The 22485-nt window shown below is 35.9% G+C and overlaps 1 protein-coding gene across 2 annotated transcripts in view; it reads left to right on the top strand.

Annotated features, from left to right (window-relative positions):
* Window positions 1-22485, top strand: part of mtmr14 (myotubularin related protein 14) — a 67191-nt gene that overhangs the window by 17650 nt on the left and 27056 nt on the right. For both annotated transcript variants that reach the window (XM_028823959.2, XM_028823957.2), the window contains exons 10-15: window positions 1617-1683; window positions 7828-7913; window positions 8661-8737; window positions 9901-9937; window positions 18815-18885; window positions 21166-21224. In XM_028823959.2, coding sequence (XP_028679792.1) covers window positions 1617-1683; window positions 7828-7913; window positions 8661-8737; window positions 9901-9937; window positions 18815-18885; window positions 21166-21224 — 397 coding nt within the window. The remainder of the gene's footprint in view (window positions 1-1616; window positions 1684-7827; window positions 7914-8660; window positions 8738-9900; window positions 9938-18814; window positions 18886-21165; window positions 21225-22485) is intronic.

Below are 22485 nucleotides of genomic sequence, written 5' to 3' on the forward strand. Positions count from 1 at the left end.
GCGGCAGCCCACGAAGAACGGTCAGCTCAGCAAGTAAACATCAACAAAAGAAAGGCTGAAAGAAAGAAAAATACGACCAACAAAAAGAATGAGGTCAAAGTCCCTTGCCATTTAATATAGACTGTTCCTACTAATGTTTATGCACTACTGCTCTAGCGCCCGTTATTGTAACGGGCTAACTGACTAGTGTGTGTGTGTGTGTGTGTGTGTGTGTGTGTGTGTGTGTGTATATATATATATATATATATATATATATATATATATATATATATATAATGGTTGAAATAGTTTACTGTCAAATAAATGCAAAGAGTACGCGACACGTGTTTCGCCCTCATTCTGGGCTCATCAGGCGTACACACTCCACTGCACTCCCTCTTGGGAATCGAACCTCGGACGTCAATATATATATATATAAGAGAGAGAGGTGAAGGTCTGTGATACGGTTAGTATATTTGTAGCTGCAAATTCACAAAGTGAGCAAATGACTCGGTATTTTAAAATAGTTTTTTTATTCCTCACCTTTGGATTCCTACAAGGAATCATCATCAGAGAAAAATGATTAGGCTTACAGGAACTCACGGCAATATATAACAAATAAGGAAGGGAGGATAGGTGGATGATGTGGAGGGGATTGATGAGGTGGGGTTTGGAGGGTTTTGGTCATAAAGTATTATTTATTATTTGCCTGTTCTTATTTTCATGCATGCATATGCTGGGTTCATGTCCAAATATCTGTTAATGGCGTTTTTATGGGATAGTTACGTTTCATCCAGTTCTCTGGCACTTTTAGTATTACCCTTAATTTTACTTGCACTGAGCCCCATTTAAATGTTTATCCGGTAAAACTTGTATGTGTGTAAATCAGAGAAGAACAAGCGTATTCAGTCTCCATTCATTAGACTGGCACATTTGAGAAGATTAATTTACATGTTCAAAAAGTAAACTGTTTCATAAACATCGTAATTTAGCAAGAGCTATATGTAATGATGCACATGGTGTAATTATAAACATATTGATACTACTTACAATATAGAGGGAATTACAAGAGAATCTTGCATCATTGTGGGTGAAATGTTATGTTAATACTGGGGGAGTAATTCTTGCTTCTTCTTGCCCTTCTTGCTCCATTTGAGACATTTGTAATGCATAAAAAGAACATTGCACCAGCTTTAATTTTTGCATTCTTTTCCCTTCTTGTTTTATTTTCTGCTGTCAGTTCTTGTACAATTGAATTTGCATTAGTTTAATTCGCCGAAGTTCTATAGTACTTGATCTTTTGGGCAGCAATGTGACAAAATGCTGAATTGACAGTAATGTTTTTTGTGCATGATATAGTTTGTTTATGTAGGCTCCAATGAGATATACTGAAATATAGAGAACACACAATGTAAATGGTAAAAAGAACTGGAACTATATTGAGAAGTCGACAAAAGCTGCGGGGTGCAACATGGTTATATATTACACACTTGTAAGTGTGAAAATATGTAGCTTTGTAGATTACTTATTGGTGCATATTTCTTAGTTATGCTCTGTAATAAAACTGTCAGTTTCTTGACAGTTTGATTGGCTTTTGTAAGATTTAGATTATAAAATATATTTTCACTTATTTCCAGTCATGGGATTTGGTGCGTCAGACTCAAAATTACCTGAAGTTGCTGATTCACCTTATCAACTGTGATGGTGAGTGCATAAATGTTAAAGTTCTTATACATTTTGAACAAGCATTCAAAGTTCTTGCTTTTTTGCATTAGACCTTTTAATGCAGATTATTCTGTTACACATAACTTAGATTTTTAATTCTGTTTAGGGATTTGTATATAAAAATTTACACAAGTGGAGGCATTTACTGAGAGTATTTTACGTAGCTGGGACTTTTTAATGCAAGCTTTATGAAGTAACTTTTAAATAAATGTAGCTAATGTTACTGACAATGGCCAGGATGCTTTTTTGATGTGTTTCTATATAATTTTATGAGTTTTTAAAATTACTACTAATCAGAATTTGCTAAAGTGGGCCTATTTTTTGTAGTTTAATGTATGTAAAATTAATTGGTGGATTAAAAGTATTTTAGTGATTTGTTGGTATAATTGTATATTTAACTGACTCAAAATTACATTCATGAAACTTGAGTATTAGTTATAATATGCTCAGTTTAGTCCAATAATCCTTTGTTGTACTAATCAATCATTTTGAACAATTACCCCATATTTGCCCAAGCTACATTTTCTCTTGCTCCTGTTAATTGCCATTCTGACTTCAAAGTATGTACTGTAAAATAAAATCACCTTTAGCATTTATAGGAACCTATTTGTATATTCTAATACTACAAACTATAAAGTGAGTAAGCAAGAGACGTAGATTTGCTGTTGTACTTACATTTTATTTACTGCTATAAAACACATTTCAGATTTGCATTAAAAAAAAAAATAGTATATGAAATTAAAGATTTATCAAAGATCTGCTAATGGACTGGCATCCTATCAAAGGTTGTTTCACAACTTCTATCCATTGCTGCTGGGATAGGTGCTGGCCCTCTGTGGCAGTCAATTCGATCAAGCATGTTTGAAAATGTATATATAAATATGTACATATGCCTGCTGTTTACAATGTGTACTATAAGGAATACTCATTCTAAAAAATAATATTCACCTAACCAAGGGTCAAATTCGATGTCTAGGAATGATGTCAACATATTTCAGGGATTTATTAGTTGAATTTTTTTTTTTATATATATATATACATGAAATGCAAAAAAAGGTTTGAATTAAAAATGGGACTATGACTATGAATGATTTTGAACACATTAAATTATTACTGACTGCTATTTTAGTTTTTTTTTGTGTTTTTTTATATTTAGTATTATAGTTGTTTGAGGTATACACAGTGTTGTAGGACATAAACTAGTCATTGGCTTCACTCTAGCACAGATCTGCCTTAACTCTTTTAGGGCTAATTTTTTTTTTTGTTTCTTTTCTCCCAGGGCTGAATATTTTTCCCAAAACTAACATTTTTTAAAAAAGAACACAAAGCAATTGTTTAACATATCAAATCAACAAAAAATATTTACTTTTGACAAATGTTACTGTCTTGCATGTTGTATGAGCCTGCATACTCATGATTTCACATACATATCACATACATTTTACACAGCAAAGTCTGATCTCGCTCAAAGTAGCCAATTTCAGTCATTGCCACATTGCACTACTTACAATATGTGTTGCTTTGGTGCCTATTTTTCAATTGTCTGTTGCTGCACTTTCTCAAATATATTGTTAGTGTGTACTGTAGAGAGACAAGTCACCCATTTGCCATCGTGCCATGCCACTGCCACCAAGTTTTCTGCCTGCATGAAAACCGTATTGTCACCTTTTTTCATCTTCTGAAACTTTATGAACTTTATGTATGGCATTATAGCCTGGCTAACCCCATGGGATTTGCTTCTGTTTATTACAGAAGTGAATAAAACTTTGCAGCAGCACGTACCTAAGCCACCAGGGGACAAAACACGTTTGGACCAATGCTCCCTGAAGTTATATCACCAGTTCTGTCCCATCTCTATTTGTAATGCCACAGCGCGCTTCATCTCGTCTTTCGTTGTGGGTTTCCACTTTGAAAAATGAGAATGCGATGCAAACGCAGCCCGCGATTCAAAAAAAATCTCTGCCTACCTGTTTGTCTCGTCTGACAGTAGCCGAAAAGCAGCATCAGGAGAGAGCAGCCTGAAGTACAGCAGCTGGTGATCTGTCGTGTCCAACAGCAAGCCATGCCGTCTTGTAAACTCCGGTAGCCAGATCGGCTCTCAACGGATCAATGTCTGTGTATTTATCCCATGCGAACCTTGCCGTAGATGCATCGGCTGCGCGAAGGCACTCAACTGGCAGCAGATCCGCTGGCGCGGCATCGGCTAGTGTCTGATCAGCTGATGCCTGTTTCTCACTCTCTTGCTCGATCTCCTGATCACTGCCAATAAAATCCGATTCTGAAAAATCAAGAGTCCGAATCTGCGATAATGCGCAAAACATCATCTGCCGAGTGTTTTCTTTTCTGCACTTGCTTCGCTGCCTTTTCACATGTCGGTACCATCTTGCCTTTGTTTACATTTCGCAACTCACGCACACGCAAGGTTTAGTTGCCGAGTCAACGAGTCTAGCATTCCTCCAAGCACAGAGGGAATGCCTGTGACGTGACAGTGAGATTTGTCGCCATTAACAGCTGATTGTCGCCCCCTATCCCTGGATGTCGACTTTTGTCGACATTAGCCTTCAACCCCTCCTGTCGACAAAAGTCGACATCCGCCCTAAAAGAGTTAACCAGCCTCATTCTGTTCAAGCTCCCAGCTGTTGTCTTTTCTTCTCTTACCTTCCCAGATGAAGCTCCTGCTGTATTCTTCTTCCATCCCTGCTGCTTCTACTGCTTTGTTTCTAGCCTCTGGCGCATTCTGTTTCTATTGGTTTTTTCAGTACGGTTATTATATGCTAATAATTGTAAGGATTTTCCATCCTCGCTCTAAAAAGAAATTAAATGAAGTTACATTAAATACTTAAGTGTGTTAGGTACATGTGCCCTTCCCATGTAATTACTTGGTGATAACATTATGTATGCAGCCGTCATATTTAAAAAAAAAAAAAAAACTAGATTAATGATTTAGGTTGCTTTGAACACTGTTTGCCATGTCTTCCCACTATATTCTGTATAGCGGTTGTAACAATAATGTACAAGGAGACATAGGGTTTGACACCACAATGCAAAATTTATGAGGTAACTTTGAAATTTGGGTTCTTATCAGTTTTGCCAATTAAATAATCAATAAAATCTGTAATTCTAATGCTTATAGTGATTTTGCACAACAGTCCAGATTTTTAATTTGTCGAGTTAGCCCTTGTGTAATGTTTAGAACAGGTGTTATTTCAATTTAATCTATTATTGTGGAACCGCATTTAGTGTTTGCAAGAAAACACTGTCTGTTCATCCTGTTTGGATGACCTTAAACTTTGTTACTCTACATCCATGTTGTAGTTTTTGACGAGGTCATTTAAAACTTCAGATGCTGCTTTGTCTTTTAACCACTTTTATTTTGAGCTTATCTGCTGTATCTAAAGCCAGATATCTAAAATCCTAGATCATTTGAAATTGCTGTCCAATATTAAGTTTGAGTTTCATACAGTATCCAGAGTTATAATAAAAATGTCAAAATGTGCTCACTATTTAGTCTATGATAATGTTGGTAAAGGCACAAAATGTTAAAGGCAATTAAACAATTAGCAGAAAAAATGTTTTTTCGCAGGGTAACACTTTAAATTTCAATCTCCTGATAATTAATAATTAGATCCAGAGTATGTTTGTAATAATAACCTCGACCTTTCAGGTATGTGTAAGAGAAAAAGACATAGAATTGCATTTATTTGTTAACTGAACCTGCTTATTCTAGTAAATGGTTTCTTGAGTCATCAGCCTATTCAGATAAAATTGGATGCAGGGCAGGGTTGTCAGTCTATCTTATGCCTTACAATTATAGGGTTGGTAGTCAACCTAGCTTTTACATGTTTTTGATATTTTGGGAGTAAAACCAGAGTACTTGGAAAGGACACCCATGGCAGCATTGGGGAGAATATGCAAACTTAAAACACATGGTGACTAGCCCAGGTTTTGAGCTCAGTGTTCTGGAAATGTACGATAAATTTGTAGTGTTCTGACCACCAAAATGTTATGATCTGTGCAAATAAGTATATTATATATAATAAATGTACACCAAAAATAGTTACTGTTTATTTAGATTCCTTAATTGTAACAGGGTGCTTTGTCATGGAAACATTCCACAATCCATTACAAGTCGCCCATTTTGCACTGTGGTAACTGCCCGTCTTTGTGGATGAATATATCATATTAAACAGGCATCGAAGATCGAAAGCTAAGTGTCTGCCTTTAATAAATACAGTTTGATCTTGTGATTTTACCGAAAAAAGCACTTTCTCAGTCCTTCTAGCTAGGACTTTGGAGAGTATCGTAAAATCATTATTCAGAAGTGAGATTGGTCTGTATGATGCACATTGTAATAAGTCCTTATTTTGCTTAGAAAAGATGGTAATTAATGCTTGGCAAAAAGTTTGAGGTAGAATTTTATTGTCTCTAGTTTCTGTAAATGTTGCTAATAAAAGGGAAGCTAACTTAGTTATGAATTGTTTATAAAATTTGGCAGGGCAGCCATCAAGGCCTGCTGCTTTTCCACTCTGAAATGAGTTTATAGCATCTAGTAATTCTGAGAGTGCCAGAGGTTTATCCAATTCCTGTGCACTGAGGGTATCTAGTTGTGGTATATGTAATGCATCCAGAAACACATTAGGTCTTGTCTTCTTTAAACTGAGAATATAAGGGCTTATAGTAGTCTCTAAATATGTGCATATTTTTATGGTCAATGATTTTGTCTTTATCTGTGTTGATAATTGCTGGGATTACATTGTGAACTTCCTGCTTGTGGATTTGTTGAGCGAAGATCTTATTACCCTTCTCTCTGTGTTCATAGTATTGATGTCTTGATTTAAAAATTAGTTGTTCTGTTTCTTTAGTTGTCAAGAGGTGGAGCTCTGTATGCAGAGCCTGTCTTTTCCTATTATAAAGTGCCTCATTTGGGCACCTGGCATGTTCTTGATCTATTCTGATACTGTAATTTCACTGATTAGCTCTGATACCTTCTTGGTAAAGAAAGATATGAAATAATCTGTCCTCTTAAGAAAGCCTTCAAAGTTTCCCAGAGGTGACCTGTGAGGATAAGTTTGTCTCAAAAAAAAAAAAAAATCGATTTGCTTGGATATACATTCTGTGCAGTTCTCATCTGCTAATAAAAGTAGGTTAAATATGTTGTAGCAGTGAGTAATGCTCACTGATATCACTAGTAGAATGCAATTAAGTGTGTTAGCAGACTTCAATACCTGTATTTTAACAGTACTTTACAATATTATGTAGTTGAAAACATAGCCGATATATGCTTGTAGTGGCTCAGTAGCTTTCATAGACAGCAGTTTTCAATTCATGTGATGTAAAAAGGACTTTAATTGATATGCTAGTGTTAGTTGTGGATGGTCTGTGACTAATAGTACTTCAAATTCCTTAAACATGATATTTTTGAAAGATGTATGTGATGTACAGTTAAAATCTTCACTGAAATCTCAAGGTACACAGTTCCTTTCCTTTTTCATTTATTTCTAGATAAGTGATTTTAAAAACATTTTTGCATTATCTTACCTCAAGCAGCAGGAGAAGTGAGCTGTTATGGTAATGGCTTTCACATTTGCACCTTGGTCCTCTCAAGTTGTTTCATGAAGACTGAGTGGGCAGACATCACAAATACAGTATGTGCTTTTCGCATTACATGTCAACACACCTATGAAAGGATATGTACATGGGATTTCTTTACTTAAGCCCTTACACTGAAAATGTAAAGGTAAATTACTCAGCTAGCCTGTGTGTGTATTTTTGCTCGAATGTAACTGAATTCGGTAATATGTAGCTGTCAGCTAGAGAGAAAGATCCTTTGAAAAAGTGTTAGTGTAAGTGTGCTATAATGGCTTATTTGAGTGAAATTGTCACTGATAAACAATTATGTTATTCATATTTCCACTATCACATTGTGAGAAAATGGAATGTTAAGCACCAACTGATGGTACTAATACACTTCCATCTCTGCCTATTATTACTATAAATGTACTTGAAACACATTTTTAGTTTCTGGAGACAGATGCAGAATTTGGACTTGATGTGATACGGTGTTTTGGTATATTTCTGTGTTTGTTTTATAGTCGTAATTTTTTTTTTTTTTTTTTTTGACAGATGAAAGTGGACTACTAGTGCATTGTATTTCAGGCTGGGACCGGACGCCTTTGTTTATTTCTCTTTTAAGACTTTCTTTATGGGCGGTGAGTGTGTGAGATGGTAAAGGGTGTTTATACATTTTTCAGATAACCTTTAATGTGTTTCATTGGTTATTTTTTTTTACTTCCGTAAATGATTACATTCAAATGAGGGTTCAGAATTCTAATACATAATGGTGCCATTTAGGCAATCAAAATGATAGTAGTTAGATGGTTTCATTTGTACTGTGCAATTAAGTTTTGTATATTTTTTATATTCTTTCATGCCAAAGACTTTGTCCTAAGAGTCAAATGATTGTAGTTTCCTTGCAGGTTTTTTTTTTATATCATAAGTAAGCATTTAGATTACCCTATTACCTATTAGGCAGAGTGGTGGCTCTGAGGCTAGGGATCTGCACTGGCCATCGGAAGGTTGCCGGTTCGAATCCCGTAAATGTCCCGTAAATGCCAATTGGGACTCTGCTCTGTTGGGCCTTTGAGCAAGACCCTTAACCTGCAATTGCTGAGCACTTTCAGTAGTGAGAAAAGCGCTAAATAAATGCAAAGAATTGTTATTATTATTTATTAAAGTTAGCCTGATAAACTTAAGGATATTATAGATGAAAGTTGAAAACTAAACTCCGTCAAAGACAAAGCGGCTGACACCTTATGAGCATTACAACTTTACTGTTAGTGTGTTTCACCCTCAGAGAGAGAGATTTATTTTAATATACTAGCTTTTGTGCATTTGCATTAAGTGCACTTAGTTTAAGCTTTTATGTATTTATTTTTAAAAATTTGTTTTTGTTTTAGGATGGTGTGATTCACAGTACCCTGGAGCCAGCAGAAATTTTGTATTTAACAATCGCATATGATTGGTTCCTTTTTGGGTAAGCTTTTGTTTTTTCTTTCAGGATCAAGAGATTTAAAAATTTTTGCAACAAGAAGAATTTCATATGATGTCATCTTTTCTCTGATTTGGATTACCAAGTGGTATTTTGAGTTATGTCACCTTTAAATTAAATTGATCCATATATTTAACATAAGACTTACTTATGAAACATCAGTTACTTACGAAAAACTGGATACATTTTACTTTGACAGTATTGGTCAGGGTATGGGCAATATTGCATCAAAAACATTTTTTTGAAAGGATTAGCTTAGAAGAAATAGAAAAAATATATACTGACTTTAAAAAAGTACTACTTTATTGGTATGTTTCAAAAATTAAGCAAGAAAATTTGGCATTACAGCAGAGCTTTTTTCCATAGAAAACATTGCATGACATTTTGTATTAAATAACTTTTATGACCTTAGTTTGTACTCCTAGATGTTTGTGCATTAGACACACATTTTCTATTTAAATATAACATGACTTCCATTATTCTAATTTCATTTTCTTTATTTACTTTAAATAATTGTATTTTTGTCTCTTTTGATCCATCTCTTTAATCCTTTTGGAGGATAGCTTTTGAATAATCCACAGTCACCTTTTTCCTGGTGTTCAATCATTTTAAAAATTTTTTTCCATTGTTTGTTCAATTAGTACTTTAGTTGTATTTTTTTTTCTTCTGTTAAAAGTTAGTCTTTGTACTCTTTACATTGAGGTGCTGCATGGGCTCCAGAGTTTTCTTTAAAGTTCAAAGGCCTTTTATAACCTCCAGTAAGTGGTTAATGTAATATGCACGTGTAAGCCTGCCTTTGAAGTGGCCTTTTCAAAGAAAAAATTTAAACCTTAGAATCAAAACTCTTAGACTGTAGACATGCAAAATCGCTGGGCAGCAATAATTTATGGGTCAGTTTTGAAAAGGAGTTTTCTTTTTTGCTTGCTTTATTTTTAAAGTAGCTGGGTACAGCTGTTTGAGATACTAATTAAAATGTATCTTTAAACATTTTCTCTAGATATGCATCTTTCTTTATGAATATAGGCCTTTCAGTCAAGCGATTTTGCAAAACAGTTCAAACTTTAATAAGGAAATATTTATTTATGTAATTATAGTAAAATTAACATTTTAGAAAATAGAATTTAATCATGTTTATTTTCCCATTCTAGACACATGTTGCCTGATAGGCTTGGCAAAGGAGAAGAGGTTAGTATCTAAGATAAATTAATTTCTGGTAACTACTTTACATATATGGTGTACTACTATTTAGTAGAGCCTTTATTATGTGTATATATATGTATATGTATGTATATGTATATGTATATATGTGTATATGCTGTGGAAAGCATACCCCCGGACACAGACAGACAGACACCAGAATGTCCAAAACACTTCTTTTTATTTCCTTTAAGCACCTCAATGCCTTCCTCCAACACTCTTTCCTCTTTCTCTTTCCAACCTCCTCTCCCCTCCTTACAAGCTTCGTCTCCTTCCTCCCAACTCTGGCTCAGCTTCTGGAGGGAGGCGGTCCCTTATATACCGACCCGGATGAGCTCCAGGTGCTCCCCCGATGACACTTCCTGGTGTGGCGGAAGTTTCAAGAGAGCCCCCGGAAGCACTCCGGGTGCCCCTGGGAATTCTTCCGGCAACACTTCCTGATGTGGCGGAAGTGCTGCCATCCAGGACCTCACAGCTGTCTGGGCGCCCCCTGGCGGTGGCCACATCCTCTGGTAGGGATGAGTGTCCCAGCTCCGGTCCAGTGGCCCATAAGCAGACCCGGGCGGCTGCCCCCTCGTGGCCCAGGGGAGGTATTGTCCATCATGGGGACCATCTAGGCGTCCCGGCTGGGTTGGGTCCCCATCCATCAGGGACAGTATGTGTATGTGTGTGTGTGTGTGTGTGTGTGTGTGTGTATATATATATATATATATATATATATATATATATATATATATATAATATTATGTGTGTGTGTGTGTGTGTATATATATAATATGGTCACTCTGTCAGAGCTCCAGAGGTCCTCTGTGGAGAGAGGAGAACCTTCCAGAAGGACAACCATCTCTGCAGCAATCCACCAATCAGGCCTGTATGGTAGAGTGGCCAGACGGAAGCCACTCCTTAGTAAAAGGCACATGGCAGCCCGCCTGGAGTTTGCCAAAAGGCACCTGAAGGACTCTCAGACCATGAGAAAGAAAATTCTCTGGTTTGATGAGACAAAGATTGAACTCCTTGGTGTGAATGCCAGGTGTCACGTTTGGAGGAAACCTGGCACCATCCCTACAGTGAAGCATGGTGGTGGCAGCATCATGCTGTGGGGATATTTTTCAGCGGCAGGAACTGGGAGACTAGTCGGGATAAAGGGAAAGATGACTGCTGCAATGTACAGAGACATCTTGGATGAAAACCTTCTCCAGAGCGCTCTTGACCTCAGACTGGGGTGACGGTTTATCTTTCAGCAGTACAACGACCCTAAGCACACAGCCAAGATATCAAAGGAGTGGCTTCAGGACAACTCTGTGAATGTCCTTGAGTGGCCCAGCCAGAGCCTAGACTTTAATCCGATTGAACATCTCTGGAGAGATCTTAAAATGGCTGTGCACCGACGCTTCCCATCCAACCTGATGGAGCTTGAGAGGTGCTGCAAAGAGGAATGGGCGAAACTGGCCAAGGATAGGTATGCCAAGCTTGTGGCATCTTATTCAACAAGACTTGAGGCTGTAATTGCTGCCAAAGGTGCATCGACAAAGTATTGAGCAAAGGCTGTGAATACTTATGTACATGTGATTTCTCAGTTTTTTTTATTTTTAATAAATTTGCAAAAACCTCAAGTAAACTTTTTTCACATTGTCATTATGGGGTGTTGTGTGTAGAATTCTGAGGAAAAAAATGAATTTAATCCATTTTGGAATAAGGCTGTAACATAACAAAATGTGGGAAAAGTGATGCGCTGTGAATACTTTCTGGATGCACTGTAATATACAGTGTGTGTGTGTATGTATATGTGTGTGTATGTATATATATATATATATATATATATATATATATATATATATATATATATATATATATTTACACTAGATAAAGAGCCCGTTTCGACAACGTAAGATGAAACGGGCACGAGTGGAATAGTAGTAAGTATAAGCACCACAAACCTGATATAGGTGTATTGAATGAATGCGTAATTAGGCCTCGAGCTGTATTCGAAATCGCCTTTCAGGCCTTTAGTGCTTTAATCGAAGTCGCCTTTCTCTTTGAATTTTTGCGGCCGTAAATCCGCCGCCTGCCGCGATGTCGGTTTCGTAAGGTTTTTCGGGCAGCTGCGCAGAAGGCGACTGCGCATTCGGCTTCAGATGAATGTGAGTGAGTGAGTGAGTAGGCTGGCGAATTATATATAAGATATGTATATATGTGTATGTATGTATGTATATGTATGTGTGTGTGTGTGTGTGTGTATAATATATATATATATATATATATACATATATATACATATATATCCTTCTCTTCCTTTCGTACAACATTCGGGAAATAAGCCCTCCAATGTGTGATATATGTAATATAAATTATAAAAAGAAATCCTGTCCCCTGTCCTGATAGTCTACGATACGTGATCTCGGAAGATAATTTAAAGACCCGCGAGACGAAAGAGACCTGCCACGGTGCATCTCACGGGAACATAGAACGAGAGTCTTGCAAGACACACCCTACTTACAAGCAATATCAAAAACAAAACAAATCAGTAGTGTAAAGGCAGTCATGCAGCACACACAGCTCCAAGGCTCTCAGTGCATATAAAGTGTATAAGGTCAATACGGTAGAAATGAAATGAATAGGGTAGAGATGAAACGTCGACGATTAAACGAAGAAGAAAGAAAAGCGCAGAGAAAAGTGACTCAAATGCGTTGGACAGAAAAAAAGCAAAAAAGAATAATCAAGGTGGAAATTCAGAAAATAAGGAAAATAATTATCAGCTCGGAACAAGTGGAATTGAAAAAAAAAGCACGTCCAATCTGGCTCAGAATTAAATGACAGTGAGTAAAAGACAAAGTAGAACTTCATAAAGACGTTTACAAACGGCGCTAAACACATGCAGAGCAGGTTACAGACTATGAAACCAGGGAAATTAGAAAGGCTCAACAAACAAACAAAAAAAAGAAAACCTTGGCGCTATACACATGTGGAGAAAGTTAAAGGATATGAAAGTAAGAACATTAGAAAATATAAAAAAGTAAAGATCGCAGTAGCGCAAACAAACAAACTGCCTCATTTAACTATGCACCAGTCTAACTTTGGTTTTGCGCAATAATTACTACACTATTGCACCTTGACACTTAATTCTACCTTATTCACATAATTTTACTTATTTATTATGTTCTACTATACTGTTATCTTTCAATCTATGACTTTTTGTTAATCTAACTGATATTCTATTATCTTTGCACAGTTTTTGATAAGCAGATCAGGATGCATCTCACTGCGTGTTGTCCTGTATAACTATGCATGTGATAAATACAGAATCTTGAGAATTTCAAAAACGGAGTTTACCGCACATGCATTTATTGGTTACTTTGTTAATGTGTATATATTTATCTGTCTGCTTATTTAAAAACCTAAATTTACCCCAGGAGTCAAAAACGTTCTGTCTAGCCCTTGTACAAAAATCTAGACAAAAGCTGGGGTATCACCTTGGTAAACCCATGTACTTTTGGAACTGTGAGAGGAAAATAGCACGACTTTACAGACAGGAGTCCAATGCAGAACTCTTCTTACTTTTTTACTTTGTAAAAAAAACAAAAAAAAAAAATATTAACTGCAGATGATGTAGATCGTTTTGTCTATGCTGAAATTCAAAACAGAGAAACCTATCCTGACCTCATTAAAAAGATTCAGCATATTGGGACTTGCAAGATTACAAATATTGTTTTTACAGAAGTTCTGAAATAAAAGTGAAACTAATGAAATAGCAACAATTCAAAGAAAAACAAATTCTGAAAAGTGTGTATCCGGAAAACCAAATAGGGTGGTTGGTGATTGAAGCGAGCAGGGGGCAAAGCCCCCTAGTATGTATTTTATATATATATTTATATATATATAATATACATACATACACAGTGAACCCTCGTTTATCACGGTTAATCCGTTCCAGACTCTACCTTGATAAATGAATTTTCGCGAAGTAGGATTCTTTATTTATAAATCGAATATTTTCGCAGTTACAGTATAGAAAACCTGTTTACGACATTCTAAATACGTTTTTTTAACATAATTAGTGCCCTCTAGACATGAAATAACACCCTTTAGTCACCCTTACACTCGTATTACCCAATATATTAGACAAAATAAGAGAAAATAAGACATATTTGACGTTACAAATATCATATTATTACTAGGCTCACCCGCCTTTTATCCTCAATTTGTGTGCGCTTCATGTGTACATCAGGCATGTAAGTGTAGGGAATGAGAACATCAAAGTGCCCATTCATAAGTTTTTTTTATCCCCTCGAGTGCCTGTCCAAAGTCATACATTGTCAGCCCGAATCTGTACCACTAAAGACGGAGTTTCATGCACTAAATAAGCTATAGATGAGAATAAGCAAGCACCAACTCCCCTGATATTTACTACACGGTGAGGCATTTGTACTCCATCAACATTAATTATTTCCAGAGACATAATGTTGTCTATTTTTCCAGCGCATCTCGCACAAAAGCAAGGGAACGATGGGAGCACCAGAACTCTGCTCACATCGTGTTGCTTTGTACCGCAAGCCGCAAGTAGTAAGTCTGTGATAAGCGGAATAACGCTACGCTTTGTACTCATGGGACGGAAGGACAATCCCGACTGCTTTTATATAGTAGATTATTGTACTCCATCCATCCATTTTCCAACCCGCTGAATTCGAACACAGGGTCACGGGGATCTGCTGGAGCCAATCCCAGCCAACACAGGGCACAAGGCAGGAAACAATCCCGGGCAGGGTGCCAACCCACCGCAGGACACACACAAACACACCCACACACCAAGCACACACCAGGGCCAATTTAGAATCGCCAATCCACCTAACCAGCATGTCTTTGGAATGTGGGAGGAAACCGGAGTGCCCGGAGGAAACCCACGCAGACACGGGGAGAACATGCAAACTCCACGCAGGGAGGACCCGGGAATCGAACCCAGGTCCCCAGATCACCGAACTGCAAGGCAGCAGCGCTACCCACTGCGCCACCGTGCCGCAGATTATTGTACTGTACATTTAATTACACACACACACAGTTCTTACACACAACCACTAACCTATGAAGGCACAAGCTCAGTAGGAGAGTCTTCAGGTGGTGCAGTATCTTCAGCAGGTGCATCGTTGACTTCTTCCGCTGAAGGAGTACTAGGAGTAGGCAGTGGGTATCTGGGTACGCGGCTGAAGGCATCTTGATAGGCAGTTGCTGGCGCTGTCTTTTCATATGCATGAGGAGGCTTTTGTAGGGGATTGCCATCTTTGATCATATCCAAGAGTTTCACCTTCTCCTGGATGGTAAGCATCTTCCTCCGGCGCTTAGTTTCATTGTCAGAAGGCTTAGAAAAAGCAGCACGTTTAGGAGCCATCGTGGGGCTTAGATAAAAGTTCTCAGAAAGCGCATGCGTAGTGACGTAAGCGTGTATGAGAAAAAATCGCGATAGAGTGAAGCTGCAAAAGTCGAAGCGTGATATAGCGAGGGATCACTGTGTATATATGTATGGATATATATATATATATATATATATATATATATATATATATATATATATATATATATATATATATATATATATATATATATAATCTCTTTAGCAGGTGTATGTTGGTTCTGTGGCAAAGATTTGTGTCAGACTCTTTTTACCTGGATACTTTGATTTGTGTATTTTTTTTGTTTTTCTAAACATTGTCTGGTGCAAATAGGCTTATGTGTATTTAATGAAGTGATAGTTGGCATTGACTTTGTTTCTGAATACAAAAACAACAACATAATTTATTTATATCGTACATTTTCATACAAAAAAGTAGCTCAAAGTGCTTTACATAATGAAGAAAAGAAAAATAAAAGACAAAGTAAGAAATTAAAATAAGACAACATTAGTTAACATAGAAAAAGAGTAAGGTCCGATGGCCAGGGGGGACAGAAAAAACAAAAAAAAACTCCAGACGGCTGGAGAAAAAAAATAAAATCTGCTGGGATTCCAGGCCACGAGACCGCCCAGTCCCCTCTGGGCATTCTATGTAACATAAATGAAATAGTCCTCTTTGTATTTAAGGTTCTCACAGAAGGACTTGATGATGATGATGGTCATGCAGACTTCTGGCTTTTAATCTATCACTGTTGGAACATCACGGTGCTTCCGCCACCACCAAAAGGACACCGGAAAAGGAAACAGAAGAGAGAGTAGGGGTTAGTGCAGATTTTAGAGCCACCATGAATAGTTATTATAATGAATTGGAAATACAGAGTATCAGGATTAAATTATAATGAAGTTATGAGAAGGCCATGTTAAAATAATATGTTTTCAGCAGTTTTTTGAAGTGCTCCACTGTATTAGCCTGGCGAATTCCTATTGGCAGGCTATTCCAGATTTTAGGTGCATAACAGCAGAAGGCCGCCTCACCACTTCTTTTAAGTTTTGCTCTTGGAATTCTAAGGAGACACTCATTTGAGGATCTGAGGTTACGATTTGGAATATAAGATGTCAGACATTTCGATATATAAGATGGGGCGAGATTATTTAAAGCTTTATAAACCATTAGCAGAATTTTAAAGTCAATCCTGAATGACACAGGTAACCAATGTAGTGACATCTAAACTGGAGAAATGTGCTCGGATTTTCTTTTCCTGGTTAGGATTCTAGCAGCTGCATTCTGCACTCATTGTAAACGATTTATGTCTTTTTTGGGTATTCCTGAGAGGATTGCGTTACAGTAATCTAGTCGACTGAAAACAAACGCGTGAACTAATTTCTCAGCATCTTTCAATGATATAAGAGGTCTAACTTTTGCTATGTTTCTTAAGTGAAAAAATTCTGTCCTAGTGATCTGATTAATATGCGTTTTAAAATTCAGATTACAGTCAACAGTTACCCCTAAGCTTCTTACCTCCGTCTTGGCTTTTAATCCTAATATATCCAGTTTATTTCTAATAGCCTCATTGTATCCATTATTGCCAATCACTAAGATTTCAGTTTTCTCTTTATTTAGCTTGACAAAGTTACTATTCATCGATTCAGAAATACAAGTCAGACATTGTGTTAGTGAATCAAGAGAATCGGGGTCATCAGGTGCTATTGATAAATACAGCTGTGTGTCATCAGCATAGCTGTGGTAGCTCACGTTGTGCCCTGAGATAATCTGACCTAACAGAAGCATGTAGATTGAGAAGAGCAGCGGACCCAGGATAGAGCCTTGTGGAACACCATATAGGATATCATGTGTCTTTGAGTTGTAGTTACCACAACTAACAAAGAATTTTCTCCCTGCCAGGTAGGATTCAAACCAATTTAAGACACTGCCAGAGAGGCCCACCCATTGACTAAGGCGAATTCTAAGAATATTATGATCAATGGTGTCAAATGCGGCACTCAGATCTAAGAGGATGAAAACAGATAAATGGCCTCTGTCTGCATTTACCCACAAGTCATTTACTACTTTAATAAGTGCTGTTTCTGCGCTGTGATTTGTTCTAAAACCTGACTGAAATTTATCAAGAATAGCATGTTTATTGAGGAATACAGCTGTTACATAGGGTACTAAAACAGGAACCACATGATGTCTTCCAACTCCCTTGGAAATTTTGTCACATTCACCTGGTCATTTTTATCGCGGTACTTCCCAGCTTTAGTAAGTGTTCTGCATTTATCATCTATGTCTCACCACCACATAAGGTACTGTTCCTGGCAGTTTGTAAATTTTTCCTTTAAGATACACAGAAGCCGTTTTGAAAGTCAGAATGGATACAAACTCACCAACTATTTCCATGCACATTACGCCTTATTCCTACTACGTACTCACAAAGAGATTTCACTTGTAGATCTAGGCACCCTCTGTGGTAAGGGTATTAGTCTATTTGTGCATGCACAAATTTTAATGTTTAGTTTCATGCCACATTCACATTTATCACATATTTATAGACCTCCTTATAGGTGGAAGATGTTTTTGAATGGAAGGAATTAACCAGTCATGTATAAAATTTAAGGGAAAGAACATGCAGTACAGTCTTTCTCAGGGTGCACCATGTTATGGTCTTGTCAAGTCTGGAGTGTTCAGATGTAACTGTACACCTTAATGTTTTAATTGCAAACATTCTGCTATAAACTGTTGACCAGTCTGACTATCCAAATGATGTATAACAGTGATGAAACCTTGTCATCTGCTATTGATCCTAAACTTCTCAAAGTCTGTTGTAAATTACAAATTGATAAAAAGGCATACTGTAGTTAAACAAAAAGGTGTTTTTTTTGTCTTTGCTCAAATATGTACTCACCTCTCTACATTAGATGATCAGACAAAAGGATTACTGTGATATATACTGTATATTTTTTCCCTAAGTTTCAATTGTACATTGCATTATAGTCATGGATTATCAAGGTTCAACTGTATTAACAATATTATTCATTTGAAATTCAAAGCAAAGATATACCACACAGGTATATGAAATTTTATGTTATATACAGGATTTTTTTTCTTTATATATCTTACTGTTAGTATAATGAGTACTTCCTGTAATTGAATGAAGTATTAGTACCTGCCAACTAGCATTTTGCCTCCTGAAAGCCTAAACCTTAACATGTAAAATTCATACCTTGTTATGTTTTTAAGTTTTCATACAAGTCTTAATACTTTTACTAACAAATACTATTTGTTTTTAGTGTGTAATGCTATGTAATATTTGGAGATACCAATCAAATGGGAAGCAATTTTTTAAAGATCAAATTTTTTTTTTTTTTTTTTGTGAGCTTTCACTGGAATTTTTCCAGTGAGCCACCAGAGGGAATCCTTTCATTATATCTTCATCATTTTAAGTATACGGGCTAAATCTGTCTCTCTTTTTGTTTTTTTGTGCTAGATTTTCTTTTTTTGCTTCAATTTTTTGAAGCACATCACTTCTGACCAGTTTTCCTGTATTAGAAAACAAAGGTAAGCAAATAATCATGTTTTTTTCCCTTAAGAAACCTTTTTTTCCCGCAGCCATGTATTTCTTAACATTGTGAAATGTAATGCTGACATTTAATTGGATTATAATTTTATTCTCCATGGCGACAATTTGTATGTGTTTTTGTATTTTCCTTCAGTGAAAAAAGTATATTTACATTGTTTTTCTTTTACTTCATAAGCTGGCCTTAATTATTATTTTTTTTCCTTAATCACTTTAGCAGTGTCTCAGGTAATCTGTGATTCTAGTCTGACAAAGAGCATGCACAATTTGAATTGAAAACAAATCTTAACAGTTTTCAAAAAATAGTTTTCAGTGTAGTTCCAAGTGCATTGTGATTTCTATAAATAGAATAACATTTTAAATTTCATTCATTAAATGAAAACTGTAGGCAATAGACAGACAACTTTATAACACTTGACACGTTCCCTTTTTTTGATGGCTTTGAATCATGGCTCGAATTTCTTTGTTCATAAAGAGAAAATACTCAAGTGTTTGAATTCCTTATAAATGGTTTTACAGGTTCAAGTACATGATAAAGCTTAAAACAAGGGAGAGATGTTTTTGATAACTCTGACAGTAATTATGTTTTTTGCACCAGCTAATTCTTTTATTCAAGATCAGTTTCTACCCTTATTGTGAATTGCCTTTTTAATTACACAGATTTTCTGTTCAGTGTGTACTCCTTAAAGGCAAGTAACTCGGGGCTTGTGTATGTTTTTCATATGTGAGTGTTGCATACAAACCAGAGGGATATCTCAAATATTTTTCATTAATAGTCTGCTGTCACTTTTTAAAATACCTGATTTTTTGATGTTGCGCATACACAGGTGCTAGTGATACAGGTTAGTGACTCCTCTGTCACATTTTATTTCTTCTTGTGTTGTTTTTTTGCTAATTTACTGATTTTTTTTTTTTAAAAACACTTAAAAATAGATCTTGGATACCCAATTAAAAATGAAATATTATAATTGTTTCATTATTTGGGGCTAGTGTCCTAAATAAAAATAGTTAGAGATGCAAGTCTTACAGACTAGAATTAAAAAAAAAAAAAAAAGTTCTTTAAAAGCCGGGAATGGCCCATATTTATAAATTGGAAACAAAAAACAGAAGCTGCAGCATGCTTGGGAACATGGACTGAAAATGTCTGGATAACCTTACGTTTCAATAGGAAGGAGATATGATGGACCTGCTTTTGAAAAGTACATATTACACTGACATTATTCATAAAGTAGTAGGCAGATTTCATGCAAGTTCAAACAAATTAATTGTCCCTATTCTGTGGGTTGAAAACACTGTGCTGTAAAATGTTTACTTCATAAACCTTCTGTGAAACGCTAACAGTAGTGATTATGCATGGGGCTGCAAACTGAGATAACCCCCTTTATTTGGAGTTCAGTTGCTATTGCTACTTCACAGCTGAAATCCTTTGTGGACACTAAAAATTTCTAGTTGTTCCTTTACCTTAGTCTTCCCTTTAAAGATGTGGAATATCTGCATAATCGTGTTAGTCTTTTATTTCTCATAATTACAGTATAAAACCATGCAAATTATTCTTACAGGTTTGGTGGTGGTTCCGACTTAATGGCTGCCTATTTCTTGATCTTCATTTAACAGTCTTTAGTTATGATTTGGAGTCTGAAAAGTTTTTTTTTCTTTTCATATCAAATAAAGTTATATAATTACAGTATTTATTGATGCTTTAAATCCAGTATTATAATTTTGAATTATTTGTTTTTTCTCTCAGTATTATGGCCATAGTGGTTAATATTGCTGCCTCACTCTTTAGAAACCTTGGTTGATTACTGGACTAGTCTGTATTTGTTTGTAGGGTTTTCTTCCGAAATTCCAAAATAATGCATGTCATGTTCATTGTTCACTGTTCACTATTATCATTGTAAGTTTGGTTTTGTGTGTTTGTCCATTAATGGACAAGAGTTACATCCAAAGTTAAGTCCTGCCTTGCATCCATTGATGCCCATTTAGGCTCTGTCTGCACCTTGTCATGACTCTGTACTGGAAAAGAGTGTTCAGAAAATGAATGGATTGATATAATATATTTTTACATAATCACTCTATACTTACAATATTGTGCTGATTTGTATATATATATATTTTTTACTTTTCTGTTCATTTTACAGTGAAAGACTTTTCTTTTTAATATTGGGATTAGGCTTGATCTGTTTGTTTTTTGTTTTTATCTAGATACTTCCTGAGTGTAAATTTAGATGTGTAATTTAATTTTGGCACTTTGTGTTTTCCAGGAGGAAAAACTCACAGTTCAGAGAATCTGACTTTACAGTAGAAGATATATGTCAGCTAAGTATGTACATTTTCTTCATGTAGTGTTTACTAATGGGACCATCTCAAAACACCCTTTTCTTTAATTTTCAGTTCTTTTTAAGATTAATAAACCAGTTAATAATTAATTTTTCAAATTCAGTTATCATTTGGCCTTTTTTTTATATTAGTGCATGGGGTAGTACAGTGATTAGCACTGCACTTTCACGATTCAAAGTCCACTGCTTTGGTTGCATGCATGGATTTTCCATGCTCTCTGAATACTTTAGTTTATTCCTACATCCTAAAGACATGTTCAGTTAACAGACTGGCATATTCCGTCTTTTTTGTGAACACTGGGCAAACTATTTTATTTGAATAAATTGAGCTGCCTTTTTTGAATGATATTGTTGCAAACCAGACAAAGTTTAGGAAATTCTGATAAGTTTTATCAATATTCGTGGTAATTCTTGGGATGTATTCATATGCTCGTTCAAATATAAATTTGACTTATGCATATATCCTTACTTGTTGTAAACATTTTATAAAACTGAAATTTAACACCGGTCATCAATTAAAATGACTGTTTTGTATGTATAATGTGCCTGTGCAGCTGTGCAGTAGTTAGCACTGCCTTAGAGTCTTAGTCTTTCGATCCCAGCTAGCATAGCTTACTGTCTAGTGCCTGTTTTTGTTTTTTTTTGTTTGTTTTTTTAACAGGTTCTGTAGTGTAGGTTGTGGCTCCTGTATCCCTGAACTGAGTAAAATACTGAATTTTACACAGGATGAATTAAGGGAATTTAGTTCATTGTTTGGTGTATTTTTTATCCATATCCTTAAATCATCAAATTTTGCTTGTTGTGATTTTTAGATGATTTTGTTATGTATTTACAAGATATGTTTTATTTATTATTTTATTTTATACAGTAGTTCAGAGGGGGAAAAAAAGATTCTAGTTTATTCCTTACCTTTCACTTCTAGTGTGTGCCAAGTTAGTCACACTTTATGAGAAGAACAAAAATGTGAACAAATACAGCCTTAATTCTGATTAGATGTATATAAAAGCATCAGATGAATAAATACTGTTGAATCTGTGTCCGACGTTAGCTGTAATATGGTAAAGTCTAAAACCTTCTGTTATACATTATTTCTTCTCAGCGTTTCAATTAGTATAATCATCTCTTCATTGCAGTGTGTGTGAAATATCCACAATTGGTAGTGCTGCTGCTTTGCAGTAAGGAGACTGTGGAAGATTGTGGGTTCACTTCCCGGTTCCTCCCTGTGTGGATAGCACTTTGAGTACT

Source organism: Erpetoichthys calabaricus, chromosome 18, assembly GCF_900747795.2.
Source record: "Erpetoichthys calabaricus chromosome 18, fErpCal1.3, whole genome shotgun sequence".
NCBI classification, from domain to species: domain Eukaryota; kingdom Metazoa; phylum Chordata; class Cladistia; order Polypteriformes; family Polypteridae; genus Erpetoichthys; species Erpetoichthys calabaricus.